The sequence below is a fragment of the Sceloporus occidentalis genome, unplaced genomic scaffold (genome assembly GCF_023333645.1).
Source record: "Sceloporus occidentalis isolate IW3139 unplaced genomic scaffold, rSceOcc1.0.p SCAF_79, whole genome shotgun sequence".
In the NCBI taxonomy this organism is placed as follows: Eukaryota; Metazoa; Chordata; class Lepidosauria; order Squamata; family Phrynosomatidae; genus Sceloporus; species Sceloporus occidentalis.
In genome coordinates, this window is record NW_028317059.1 from 2,152,360 (window position 1) to 2,167,307 (window position 14,948).

The 14,948-nt window shown below is 48.2% G+C and overlaps 1 protein-coding gene across 1 annotated transcript; it reads right to left on the reverse strand.

Annotated features, from left to right (window-relative positions):
* Nucleotides 1-3,200: 3,200 nt before the first annotated feature.
* Nucleotides 3,201-8,614, reverse strand: LOC149285394 (acrosin-like). Its single transcript, XM_089495344.1, has 6 exons — nt 8,558-8,614; nt 7,889-8,017; nt 4,982-5,070; nt 4,293-4,561; nt 3,877-4,022; nt 3,201-3,641 (listed from the first exon to the last, which is right to left on the reverse strand). Exons 1-6 carry the CDS (start codon nt 8,612-8,614, stop codon nt 3,201-3,203), a joined length of 1,131 nt encoding a protein of 376 aa, XP_089351470.1.
* Nucleotides 8,615-14,948: the final 6,334 nt, after the last annotated feature.

Here is a 14,948-nt window from a genome sequence, read left to right on the forward strand (position 1 = left end):
ATCTACCCCCTCTCCCTATGTATCCTATCTAGCCCCTCTACCTCCCTATCTACCCCCTCTCCCTGCTTATCTACACTATCTACCCCCTCTCCCTATCTATCCTATCTAGCCCCTCTCCCTCCCTATCTACCCCCTCTCCCTCCCTATCTACCCTATCTATCCCCTCTCCCTCCCTATCTACCCTATCTAGCCCCCCCTCTCCCTCCCTATGCACCCCCTCCTCACTTTCTACACTCTCCCCCCTTTGAAGTTCACTTACCTTGTAGAAGGTCAGTGGTGGAATCGCGAGGCCTCTGTCTCCCTGTTCTGCCGTGGTGCGCGCGGCTTCACTGCTGATGCTGTTCTGGCGCTCAGCTTGAAACGTCGGCACCGCGACCAAGGCAGAGGCCTCACAAAGAAGAGTGAGAGGCGCTGAACGGTTTCTGAAAACTTATTCCTCAGCGACCGCTCGGCGCCTCTTTCCTCCGCGTCTATTACATTAAAAAAAAAGACGGCGTTTCAATTGGGGGGGCACAGCATGATGTAGGGGGGCCATGGCCCCCTCTGCCCCCCCTGTCGACGCCACTGCCAGGAAACCCCATTCCTGAGCCAACAAAGGGAGAGCGGAAAGGTGGGGAGGACATTTTGCATCACCCCTGGTATCTTGCCCTCCCAAACACTTACACATACATAGGGCTGCAACTAACGATTATTTTAATAATAGATTAGTTGGCCGATTATTTTTTCGATTAATCGATTAATCGGATAAAAAAAAACAATATGCAAATTTTTAGTTTATTTAAAATAATTTAATGAACTGGATGTTAAAAAACAACTTAAAATTTACATTAACATTCCTATTTTGTTATGATGTAATAAAAAAACAATATTTTAAAAGTACAAAAACCCAAACACAATATTTATGAAACAAAATAACCCCAAACATTCTGAAAAGAGGTGGACTATTACTGTTCAAGAAACTTTGCCCCAGCCCTGGTACTTTGCACCCAGCACTTTGCACCCAGCACTTTGCACCCAGCCCTGGCACTTTGCACCCAGCACTTTGCCCCACCCCTGGCACTTTGCACCCAGGACTTTGCACCCGGCACTTTGCACCCAGCACTCAGCACTTTGCACCCAGGCCTGGCACTTTGCACCCAGAACTTTGCACCCAGCCCTGGCACTTTGCACCCAGCCCTGGCACTTTGCACCCAGCACTTTGCACTGTGCCCCTGCACCCAGTCTCCAACTCTGCCCTGCACCCAGCCCTGCCCCCACATTCTGCCCTGCCCCCACACTCACACCCTGCACCCACACCCCCACTCTGCCCTGCACCCAGTCTCCCACTCTGCCCTGCACCCCCACCCCCACTCTGCCCTGCACCCAGTCTCCTGCCCTGCCCCCACACTCACACCCTGCCCTGCATCCCCACCCCCACTCTGCCCTGCACTCAGTCTCCTACCCTGGCCTGCCCCCCCACCCCCACTCTGCCCTGCATCCCCTGAAACCCCACCCCCGCGAATCGCTCTGTGCGAATGGAGCCACTCGCACAGAGCGAACCGCTCTGTGCGAACGGAGCCACTCGCACAGAGCGATTCGCACAGACATGAAGAATACTTACCTCCGGAACGCGTCACATCCGTCACGCAGTGCAGAGCGTGTAGCGGAAGCAGGGAACGCTCGCGGAGGTAAGTAAAAGGAGCCAACAACGAATCGATCACTCGATTAATCGATAACGGAAATCGTCAACAACGATTTCCGTTATCGATTATTATCGATTTTATCGATTCGTTGTTTCAGCCCTACACATACACACTCATGTTATCACAGACTTACACACACACTGTTACGTTTGCAAAGGTGTGGAAACCAGGATGCAGGAAACAAATGGACCAGTCTCTTATTGGTCAGATAGTCCAGGTCAGGAGCAGAGAAGTTAACGAGGTCAGGAATCAAGCCCAGGTCGGTACCAGGTATCAGGCAGAGAATGGTCAAAACAAGCCGGGTCAGGAGCCGAGAGGTTAACGTGGTCAGAAATCAAGCCAAGGTCGGTTACAGGCAGCAGGCAGAGAATAGTCAAACAATCCGGGTCAGGAGCTGAGAGGTTAACGTGGTCAGAAATCAAGCCAAGGTCAGTAACAGGCAGCAGGCAGAGAATAGTCAAACAATCCGGGTCAGGAGCTGAGAGGTTAACGTGGTCAGGAATCAAGCCAAGGTCGGTAACAGGCAGCAGGCAGAGAATGGTCAAACAATCCGGGTCAGGAGCTGAGAGGTTAACGTGGTCAGGAATCAAGCCAAGGTCGGTAACAGGAATCAACATAAACAGGTAAGCACCAGGTAAGGACGGCAGCTAGTTGTAAAAACAACTGAGCACTGAACTGGCATCAGTGCTCTGCTTTTAAACCTGCCGCCCTTCCAGATCCCGCCCCCAACTATGATGACGTCCAATGGACGTGTTTCTCCTCCATAGGGGTAAGAGATCGGCAGGGGGGCGTGTCCTGTGACACCGTGGGTGTCCATCACTGTGCGGCGGTTCATTCTTGTGAACCGCCGCGGAAGATGACCCTGTGTGGCTGGATTGTCCCGGGAGGGGTAAGTACCGAGTACCCGCCACTCGGGGGTACTCGGGAGATGCACTCCGCACCGGAGCACGACGCCACGAGCACCCGGGCGACGCCTCCCGGACGGGGCTGTGACGCCGCGGGTACTCGGGCGACGCACTCCGCACGGGAGCGCGACGCGGTGAGTCCCCCCGGACCGTACTCCGGCCGGGATCGTGACACACACACATACACATATAGACACACACATACACACTGATGTTATCACACACACACATACACATTCACTCTCCCACTAACACTCACACTCACACACCTATCCATGCTCCCTGGATAACCAGCAAACCAACCCGACCAGGAAATGTTCTCTGAAGTTGAAGTTTCTACTCCATGGTTTTTTGTTTTTTTTCCCTTCTCTGGATCTTTTTGATTCCATTTGCTTTTTTTTTTTTTAACAAAAATCACACTGACCACGCAAAATGTGAACGGAAAGATGTTTAATTCCATTTAATTGGACAGGAGCCGCAATGATTTACCGAGATGGAATACGGTTTTGGTAGATGCGTCACGCTGGTAACTTATCTAACTACTATCTTATAACTAACAACTATCTTCTAACTTATTGGCTGTCGAACAATCAGTTCAACAGGTGCTTCCATCTTAAGAAAGGCGTTTGCTGCCAAATATCTTCCGGAGAGCTTTTGTGGGCTGCCGTTGGGTGGAGGTCTTCTTGGCAAAGAGCGCCTTAAGCTCAAAGATGAGATTTTTAAGCTTACTCCCCTTCTTTGGCGGCTGCCCCTTGGATGTCGGCTTCTCCGGCTGTGGTGTTTGGCGGGGCAGTGGAGGCAATAAAGAGGCAGCGGTGGCTGGCGGTGGTGTAGGTGCAGAAACACGGACAAAGCTTGGGGTGACGACTGCTTTGGTCTGCTTGGGAGTCGAGGTTCCAATGTGACTCAGGATCCACTCCAGGTAGTGCTGTGTGTTTGAATAGATCCCTGGCCTTTTTGACTTGGCGCAGCCCTGGCCCCAGCTTGTCACTCCGATTACATGGTACTTGGAGCTCTCGGGGTTCATGCACATCAGTGGCCCTCCGCTGTCACCCTACAGGGGTAAAGAATAGAAGAAGGTTAATGGTGTCTTTACTTGGCTTATAAGGAACTGTGACATCCGCTGTATACATCGTAACCCATCTTCCTTCAAAGACACATGGCTTTCATGGCCTTCATGGCACAGGTTCTCCTTCGGCCCCGGCGACGCCTATTCCCTAGAAGACGTCGGCTCAAAATCAACCTTAACGCGCGGATACAGTTTCGGACATTTCGATTTGTTTCCTTACCTGGCAGCTATCAATTCCGCCTTCTTCGTAACCGGCACACAGGTTATAATCGTGGACATTGCCGTTATACCACATGGAGCCGTTACACTTCTGCAGGTCTATCTGGTTCACCCGGGCCTCTTGCAGGATGTCTGCCGTTTTGATGGCTGTCGAGACATCAAAGATTCAACAAATGAATATCGCTGGCTGCGAGACGCGCGGGCGCCAGCTATGGGTAGAAGGTTTGCTCAAATAAACTGATCATGGAGTCCGTTAATGAGTGTGGAGTGTCTGCGGCTGAGTGCGGAGTGTCTGCGGCTGAGTGTGGAGTGTCTGCGGCTGAGTGCGGAGTGTCTGCGGCTGAGTGTGGAATGTCTGCGGCTGAGTGAGGTGTGTAGGTTTTAGTGTAGTTTGTTCCCAGAAAGCCGGTTACTCACATTTGTCCTGAGTGACCCCCCAGCCGCTGATGTAACACGGATCCAAGGCGCTGATCTCCATGCCGGCGCTCGGCAGGCAGGCCGGCTGCACGAAGTCGCTGAATATGACCGACTCGTTGAGCTGGATCAGCGCCAGGTCGTTCCTTTCAGTACGCGGGTTGTAATGCTCATGTTGAAGGTAAGACCCGATGGATCTGATTTGGATGTCGCTTGCCGAGGGATCCGAGAGTTGGTGTCCACCAAGGACAATTTGCCATTTTGGTACAAGCCTGAGTTATTATAAAGAGACAGACATTAGCGAACATGCAGCTCGTATATTGGGCCCTATTCACAAACAGTAATTCTGGGGCAAAAATCTCAATGAACAGAAATACATTTTAGGATGTCAGCAATTTGTCCCAAAATTGCTATTTCCTAAACATAATTTTACACATAATAATAGATACATAAACAGTAACCTCGCAATAGTACCCAGGCAAACATTTACAACGTATGATAAACCGTAACTTTTCTGCCCCCCACAATCAGATAACGTAGACCCCCAGCCCTCATTCTTACCCCATCGCCACCCATCCTTACCTTTTCATGGTTTTAAAGCAATGGGCCGCTGTCAGGACCCATTGCTTATCGAGTAATGTGCCTCCACAAGAGTGGCGATGACCTTTGCCAGAAGGCACTTGAACGCTCACCAGCCATGGCCAGGCGCCGGGCTGGGCATCGACACCTCCGACAATCCTCGAGCTGCCAAATTCCGCGACGAGCGGACGCTGACCGCAGGCTGAAAGAGAAGGGACACAACGTTACAGAAAGCGACAAAGTCAGATGTTGTGACCGCGTCAGATAGACGGGATACTGCTGTCTGAGAGCCAGATACTCATAGTTACACCGTCCCTGCCACTCATCACTCATACTCGTGCCTGTGGCCCCCAATCAATGGTATATTGGACATAATACCCCGCCGTCATAAACAGGACTCAGAGCTTCAATGGAGACAACAAGAAAAGGATGATTTGGCAGTAACCATGCTGCGGGGCTGTCCCCTCTTTGGAAGCGATGGATGTACTTACTGTTTGAGTCGGCCACAGGCAGCGGGATGAGGAGAAAAATTATAGCAAGTCGCATAGGATGCATCGCTGAAGCTATCTCTGTGCTATCAAACAACGCACAAGCTCACACTAGACCGTCACGGTCTTTTACAGCCTATGTGACATCATTGTTCCAATGGCTGTATGACATCACAACGGCAACAACTACATGTGTGCATTGAGGTGTATACTGCTGGAATATGCATAAAACTCAAATTTATATTTATTAAATATGGTGGGAACCGCTAAACCACCTAAAATTTATACTATTATTGTCACGTCTCCACATTTACTTAAATCCATGATAATCGCTATCATAATAAACACACATTTATTATAATTATTTATTGTAAATAATTTGTTGTCATTTATTTATTGTATATATGATATACTCCTATATGATATATATATATATCTATGAGCAGCCATGCTATTCACATTGCGCTATGTGGACTAACCCTTTTTGATGGTTTCCGGACCGGCCCTGGAGGAAATTGCTTGACTAGCCACCCCTCTCCCCCCGACCAGCCTGCCCCTGAATTAGGGCACTGCCAGGAACCCAAAAATGTTATTTATTATTTTAATTTTATTTTTTATTTGCCCTAATGAACATTTCTATATATCCTGACGGAGACCGCAGACATCAGGCACCATTTATATTCTTTACATAGTATGAGAGACGCTGATTGTTACTGTTTTTTGCAGATTATTATAAAATATTACCGGGAAGGCGAGTAATTTATGAAATAATCTCTGCAATTAGAGCAAAACGTTCAACATACACTAGATCCTTATATAAAATAATATAATAATAATTATAATATATAAATATACATTTTAATATAATATATATAATATAATTACTGTATGCATTCATGGGAATGGCTCTGGATATATTTATAGGTAAAATAATAAATTATATATTATTTTTAAAATGTGTCAGTTTGCTTAACAGTTCATTAACGCTTTTAATTGTATTTTTTGTCCACTAGGGGGCAGCAATGTCCGAGCCTGCATCTGCCGCTGGGTCCAAAAAACGGCTGGGAAAATAAGGTAATAATCGGACAATTTAACCGTAAAAAATCAATTCGTATCAGGCCTCTTTCTATGATAAGGACATCCATTTACCCCAGCTATAATTTGTTATATGTTGTGGTTTCAGTTTTATTTTACTGACAATGTGGATGATACGTGGAAGCGTTCTCCAGCAGAAGTGGTAGACAAGGCTAGGGTTTGAAGATTGAGGATCCTGTCCCCTTTAAATTATCATTGTCTCTGCCTTGCAATGTATGCAGAGATCCAGCAGACTCCCCTCTATGAATCTGCCCTGTTTCACTGCACCCCCCCTACACACACACACACACACTAGTTCCTTGGCTAGCGAGCCAAACTCTAACGCTCATGCGCATAGCGGGGACTCTCAAGGTTTGCCCCGGAGTCTAAGGGCTTTTGCCCCAATCCCAGGTGAGGGGGCAGATTCTCGGGGTCACACAGTCTTCCAGGTAGAGGAAAGAGAGCGCACCTGCCCACACTACCCATATCTTCCGGGGTATATTCCGGGGCATATCCCGGGGCATATTCTGGGGCATGCTGCTTTTGGATGGAATGAAAGCAGGCTGATAAAGGAGGTAATCTGTGCTTTGCAGGGGATTCTGATCCAGACCCTCATTCATACAGATGTTTAATATAGTGAAAGACTGTATTGCCTCTTAAAGCCCAACGGTTGGGCAATACTTCAAACTATAGCCCCCCAGAGGCGTCCCCTCAGCTGGTGCAGATGGTGACTCTTGGAGCTTATACCATCTTTGCTTTTTTGACAAAAATACACCTATGATTCACAAACACTTTTACAGTCACTCACTAATTCACTTTCATTCACACAATCATTTATTCTTTCACACAAATTATTTACACATATTCATTAATGCATCCACACATTAATCCATTCATTCTCTCTCTCATTCTGACTCTTTAGTTCAATATTCTTGCCACGCTGCTTTCTCCCTATCTACCCCCTCTCCCTCCCTATCTACCCCCTCTCCCTCCCTATCTACCCTTTCTATCCCCTCTCCCTCCCTATATACCCTATCTATTCCCTCTCCCTCCCTATCTACCCCCTCTTCCTCCTTATCTACACTATCTACCCCCTCTCCCTATCTATCCTATCTAGCCCCTCTCCCTCCCTATCTACCCCCTCTCCCTCCCTATATACCCTATCTACCCCTCTCGCTCCCTATCTACCCCCTCTCCCTCCCTATGTACCCCATGTACCCCCTCTCCCTCCCTATCTATCCTATCTAGCCCCTCTCCCTCCCTATCTACCATATCTACCCCCTCTCTCTCCCTATCTATCCTATCTAGCCCCTCTCCCTCCCTATCTACCCCCTCTCCCTCCCTATCTACCCTATCTATCCCCTCTCCCTCCCTATCTACCCTATCTAGCCCCCCCTCTCCCTCCCTATGCACCCCCTCCTCACTTTCTACACTCTCCCCCCTTTGAAGTTCACTTACCTTGTAGAAGGTCAGTGGTGGAATCGCGAGGCCTCTGTCTCCCTGTTCTGCCGTGGTGCGCGCGGCTTCACTGCTGATGCTGTTCTGGCGCTCAGCTTGAAACGTCGGCACCGCGACCAAGGCAGAGGCCTCACAATGAAGAGTGAGAGGCGCTGTTACCTCCTCCGTGGTCCCGCGGGTAGGGGAGCTGAGACGCAGCCCGCGCGTCCAGCCCCCTGCTCGTTCCGTTGGCGGGAGCCGCCGCCAGGTCCGTCCGGCGGATAGACGCGCGTCCCCGCAGAGATCACTGGATCCTGACGGGGCGCGCGCCTCGACGTCAGGAGTGCCGTTCGCGCATGCGCGAACGGCTAACTCATAAATATTCATGTCGCTTCTTAAAGCGACATTTATCTTTTTTCCTCCTCCCCCTAATTAGGTGGGTAGGAGGATCCTGTGAGTAGAGGGATATTTAAACCCTCAGTAGGCACTTCACCTTTGCCTGTGATAGTGCCTAATAGCCTTCACTAGCGTTCCATATTCCTTTGTTATTTATTGGTTCTGACTCCGGCTAGTTTTTGACCTTGCTGTTTGCTGCCTGCCCTGACCTCAGCTCGTGACCCCGACTACTCTTTTGCCTGACCCCTGAATTTATTATTTTTTATTTATTATTTTCGTTCCTGGATTTTGTACTGCGCTACGCTCCTGTGTCCGTGATTCACTTTGGTGTTTCGTTGCTGGGCCCTTCATCTCCGCCAGGAGGCGCCTTCCCAATTTCTGCAGCGAGGATCCTCTGCTGTATTGCAGACGTGACAGTTATCACAGGCCATACATGGATCCCGCAGACTTGGCAAGGATGTCCAATCGTCAAGACAGACAGGATCAAGTCCTGGCGGCTCATGCATCGCAACTACAGTCTTTGGAACGGAAACTGGATGATGTCGCTGACCTCCTCAGATCCATGGCCACCAATCTGTCTCCTCCCGTCGGCCAAGGTACAGCATCTGATTCATCTTCACCGGCACCTGGATTCGGCACGCCGGTCAAAGCACCCAAGATGCCTTTGCCAGATAAATTTTCCGGAGACCCCCAAGAATGCAGGGGTTTTTTGAATCAGTGCACTCTACACTTCCGAGCTCATCCTCACACCTTTGCCTCTCATAATAACAGAGTGACTTTTATTATCAACCTTTTAAAAGGAGAAGCATTAGCATGGGCATCACCTCTGTTGGAACAGAATTCACCCATTCTGGAAGATGCTGACGCTTTTATTGCTTCGTTCAGGGCAGTGTTTGATGCTCCCGGGAGACGAGAGGCGGCTGAATCCAATTTGATGGAGATTCAACAGGGAGGTAGAACGGTGGCCCAGTATGCCGTAGAATTTCGCACGTTAGCATATGAGACCGACTGGAATATCAGCGCTCTGAAATCCGCCTTTCGTAGGGGTCTTAATGGGTCCTTAAAAGATGCTCTTACCTATCGTGACATACCTCATGATTTGGAAAATCTGATTGCATTATGTCTGCGTCTAGAAGCCAGAGGTCAAGAAAGAAGTTTCGAGCGAGACAGAGAACGCGACAGAAGGCCACGTCAGTTTAGACCTCCTGTTCGTCCAATTTTTCAGACCCCTACAAAACCTGCTGCTGCTGCTGATGCTACTGTTACTGCTGATGAACCTATGGAAATAGGCCCTGTACTTCATCTAACAGCTGAGGAGAAACAGCGCCGCAGAACTTTGGGGTTGTGTTTGTATTGTGGAAAAAAAGGACATTTGATTTATACATGCCCCAGGAAGTCGGGAAACGCCAGAACTTAGTGAAGTTAGGAGGTGCTTCACTAAGTGCTACTGTTGCTACACCTCCTCAGACTCAGAGACTTTTTGTTCCCATCATGCTACAGTGGCCAGGCCACCAAGTGGCCACTCAAGCTTTCATTGATTCAGGGGCCGCTGAGAACTTTATAGACAGAACCTGGGCTCTGGAGAATAATGTTCCGTTACAGCCAAAATCTCTGAAGACTTCTATCGCTGCTCTTGACGGTTCTCCATTAGGTACTGGGATCGTGTCCCTCCAAACGGAGGTTATTGGTGCCGTAGTCGGTATCCTCCACTCTGAAGAAATACAATTTGATGTTTTGTCCAGCCCACATATACCCATTATATTGGGAATGTCTTGGCTTCAACAACATAATCCCAGCATAGACTGGAGAGAAGGACAGATTCTGGCTTGGAGTCAAAGATGTTTGGAGAACTGCTGCAAGACTCCCACTAAGTTGAATTTAATTCTAGAAGTTCCTGCTACAGATCCTCGTCAATTGGTACCTTCTCAGTACTGGGAGTATTTAGATGTGTTTTCTAAACGACAAGCAGAGACTTTGCCTCCCCACCGCGCATATGATTGTACAATAAAGTTGTTACCTGGCACCAACCCACCCAAGGGACACACATATCCCTTATCTCAACCGGAGAATCAGGCTTTGGCTCAATATATTGATGAAAGTCTAAAAAAGGGGTTCATCAGACCTTCAGCATCCCCGGCGGGAGCAGGCTTCTTCTTTATTTCTAAAAAAGACGGCTCATTACGCCCCTGCATCGACTATCGTGGGTTAAATAAAATAACCATTAAGAACAGGTATCCTCTGCCGCTCATAACAGAACTGTATGATCAACTGAGGGATGCCACCATTTTTACTAAACTTGATCTGCGTGGGGCGTACAACCTGGTTCGGATTCAAGAGGGTGATGAGTGGATGACGGCTTTCAATACCAGATACGGACATTATGAATACCTTGTGATGCCTTTTGGGCTATGTAATGCCCCAGCGGTATTCCAGAACTTTGTAAATGACATTTTCCGTGACATGTTGCTGTCCCACGTTATGGTGTATCTCGATGATATTTTGATTTACTCTAAGAATCTGGTGGAGCATCGGCAACATGTTAACCAAGTATTACAAAGATTACGAGAACACTCATTATTTGCTAAGGCCGAGAAATGTGAATTTGAATGTGACAAGGTGAAGTTTTTGGGCTATATATTATCTGCGGGGCAACTGGAAATGGATCCTGACAAATTGGCAGCCATCAAAGACTGGAAGGAACCCTCTGATATTAAGGGTATACAGCGATTCGTAGGATTTGCCAATTACTATCGTCGTTTCATTCGAAATTTTTCTCAGATCATCGCTCCTATAATTGCTCTCACTCGGAAGGGGGCTAATCCTAAAGTTTGGACCCCGGAAGCTAAAGGAGCCTTTGAGAAACTGAAGCTGGCTTTTACTTCAGCACCTATTTTACAACGGCCTGATCCTGATTTGCCCTTTATTTTGGAGGTTGATGCATCAGAAACTGGAGCGGGAGCCATACTGTCCCAGCGGAATCAAATCTCCAATCGTCTTCACCCGTGTTCGTATTTTTCCAAGACTTTCTCTACCACCGAACAAAATTATGATATCGGAAACCGTGAACTATTGGCTATTAAATTGGCCTTAGAGGAATGGCGACATCTGCTTGAGGGGACGGCGATTCCTGTTACGATTCTGACTGATCATAAGAATCTGGTATATATCGAGAAAGCTAAAAGACTCAATCCTCGACAAGCTCGGTGGGCTCTGTTCTTCACTCGCTTCAATTTTTCAATTTCGTTTCGTCCGGGTTCCAAGAACACGAAAGCTGACGCACTGTCAAGGAAGCATGAGGCGCCTGATCGAGAGACTCCTGTTGAACCTATCATACCATCTACTAAGATAATTGCCACCATCCATAGTACACTTGTGTGGCATATTTCTAAGTCGCAAACGCCTCGGCCTAAAGGACATATAACCCCTCCTGGTAGACTCTATGTTCAACCCCGGTTTCGTAATGCTGTTCTCTCCTGGGGTCATGCCTCACCTGTAGCTGGTCATCGGGGAACTCGTAACGTCAAGTTTCTTCTACAGAGACATTTCTGGTGGCCTACTATGTCGCGGGACATATTGGACTATGTACAAGCTTGTAACGTTTGTGGTCACAATAAAACACCACGCACCAGACCTGCTGGATTATTATGTCCGCTACCGGTTCCTGAGCGTCCATGGCAACATATAGCCATGGATTTTGTCACGGATCTACCTTCCTCCAGGGGTCACACTACCATCTTAGTGGTTGTTGATCTTTTTAGCAAACAGGCTCATTTCATTGCTCTCTCCAAACTCCCATCAGCTAGTATCTTGGCGGACACATTCATGAGGGAGATTATACGTCTTCACGGAGTTCCACAAGTAATAGTTTCCGACAGAGGGTCGCAATTTATCTCCAGATTCTGGAGAGCAATGTGCAAACTCATGGGGATAGAATTGCATTTTTCTTCTTCTCATCATCCTCAATCTAATGGGCAGGCTGAAAGAACCAACCAGGTTCTCAAGCAGTATCTGCGGATGTATGTTTCCGAGGATCAGTCTGATTGGTCAATGCTGCTACATCTTGCTGAATGGTCCTACAATAGTTCATATCACGAATCCTTAAAAATGTCTCCGTTTAAAGCAGTGCATGGATATGAACCTTCATTTTGGCCTCAGGATACTAGTACCACAGGGGTTCCGGCAGCTGAAGCACAATTTCGTGTTTTACAGGACCATTGGGCAGCTCTTGCTGAACATCTGAAGCGCACTAAAAAGCTGCAAAAGAAAACGGCGGATAAATATCGCTCGCAAGGACCCGTGCTTAACCCTGGTGATTATGTGTGGCTCTCCACAAAATATCTGAAACTTCAACAAGCTGCCAGAACTTTAGGTCCTAAATATATCGGTCCCTATAAAATCAAGACAAGAATTAATGAAGTTACGTATTCTCTGGTCTTACCGAGAACATTACGCATTAACAATGCATTTCATATTTCCTTACTGAAACCTGTAATTTCTAACCAATACTCCCCCACGGTTCACACTCCTGATCCTGTCATTATTCAAGGGGAGGAAGAATATGAAGTGCAGGCTATTTTAGATTCTAGAAGGACACGAGGGAGGCTTCAATATTTTATCAGATGGAAGGGATATGGTCCTGAGGAGAGTTCCTGGATTCCTGCCTCCGATGTCCATGCTCCTGTTAAGATTCGTGCGTTCCATAAAAAATTTCCACAGAAACCTGCCCCTGATCGCCAGGATGTCTCTCATAGTAGGGGGGGTACTGTTACCTCCTCCGTGGTCCCGCGGGTAGGGGAGCTGAGACGCAGCCCGCGCGTCCAGCCCCCTGCTCGTTCCGTTGGCGGGAGCCGCCGCCAGGTCCGTCCGGCGGATAGACGCGCGTCCCCGCAGAGATCACTGGATCCTGACTCATAAATATTCATGTCGCTTCTTAAAGCGACATTTATCTTTTTTCCTCCTCCCCCTAATTAGGTGGGTAGGAGGATCCTGTGAGTAGAGGGATATTTAAACCCTCAGTAGGCACTTCACCTTTGCCTGTGATAGTGCCTAATAGCCTTCACTAGCGTTCCATATTCCTTTGTTATTTATTGGTTCTGACTCCGGCTAGTTTTTGACCTTGCTGTTTGCTGCCTGCCCTGACCTCAGCTCGTGACCCCGACTACTCTTTTGCCTGACCCCTGAATTTATTATTTTTTATTTATTATTTTCGTTCCTGGATTTTGTACTGCGCTACGCTCCTGTGTCCGTGATTCACTTTGGTGTTTCGTTGCTGGGCCCTTCATCTCCGCCAGGAGGCGCCTTCCCAATTTCTGCAGCGAGGATCCTCTGCTGTATTGCAGACGTGACAGGCGCTGAACGGTTTCTGAAAACTTATTCCTCAGCGACCGCTCGGCGCCTCTTTCCTCCGCGTCTATTACATTAAAAAAAAAGATGGCGTTTCAATTGCACAGCATGATGTAGGGGGGCCATGGCCCCCTCTGCCCCCCCCCTGTCGACGCCACTGCCAGGAAACCCCTTTCCTGAGCCAACAAAGGGAGAGCGGAAAGGTGGGGAGGACATTTTGCATCACCCCTGGCATCTTGCCCTCCCAAACACTTACACATACACACTCATGTTATCACAGACTTACACACACATACACATATAGACACACACATACACGCTGATGTTATCACACACACACATACACATTCACTCTCCCACTAACACTCACACTCACACACCTATCCATGCTCCCTGGATAACCAGCAAACCAACCCGACCAGGAAATGTTCTCTGAAGTTGAAGTTTCTACTCCATGTTTTTTATTTTATTTTCTCTTCTCTGGATCTTTTTGATCCCATTTGCTTTTTTTTTTTAACAAAAATCACACTGACCACGCAAAATGTGAACGGAAAGATGTTTAATTCCATTTAATTGAACAGGAGCCGCAATGATTTACCGAGATGGAATACGGTTTTGGTAGATGCGTCACGCTGGTAACTTATCTAACTACTATCTTATAACTAACAACTATCTTCTAACTTATTGGCTGTCGAACAATCAGTTCAACAGGTGCTTCCATCTTAAGAAAGGCGTTTGCTGCCAAATATCTTCCGGAGAGCTTTTGTGGGCTGCCGTTGGGTGGAGGTCTTCTTGGCAAAGAGCGCCTTAAGCTCAAAGATGAGATTTTTAAGCTTACTCCCCTTCTTTGGCGGCTGCCCCTTGGATGTCGGCTTCTCCGGCTGTGGTGTTTGGCGGGGCAGTGGAGGCAATAAAGAGGCAGCGGTGGCTGGCGGTGGTGTAGGTGCAGAAACACGGACAAAGCTTGGGGTGACGACTGCTTTGGTCTGCTTGGGAGTCGAGGTTCCAATGTGACTCAGGATCCACTCCAGGTAGTGCTGTGTGTTTGAATAGATCCCTGGCCTTTTTGACTTGGCGCAGCCCTGGCCCCAGCTTGTCACTCCGATTACATGGTACTTGGAGCTCTCGGGGTTCATGCACATCAGTGGCCCTCCGCTGTCACCCTACAGGGGTAAAGAATAGAAGAAGGTTAATGGTGTCTTTACTTGGCTTATAAGGAACTGTGACATCCGCTGTATACATCGTAACCCATCTTCCTTCAAAGACACATGGCTTTCATGGCCTTCATGGCACAGGTTCTCCTTCGGCCCCGGCGACGCCTATTCCCGAGAAGAAGACGTCG

Excerpts from the sequence above, each read along its gene's own strand:
- LOC149285394 (XM_089495344.1), bottom strand. The coding sequence starts at position 8,614 with ATGAAGGGCCCAGCAACGAAACACCAAAGTGAATCACGGACACAGGAG. Across the intron at positions 4,023-4,292 it reads GGGGGTCACTCAGGACAAAT|CCATCAAAACGGCAGACATC; the intron begins GTGAGTAACCGG and ends ATGTCTCGACAG. Across the intron at positions 3,642-3,876 it reads GCGGAATTGATAGCTGCCAG|GGTGACAGCGGAGGGCCACT; the intron begins GTAAGGAAACAA and ends TTACCCCTGTAG.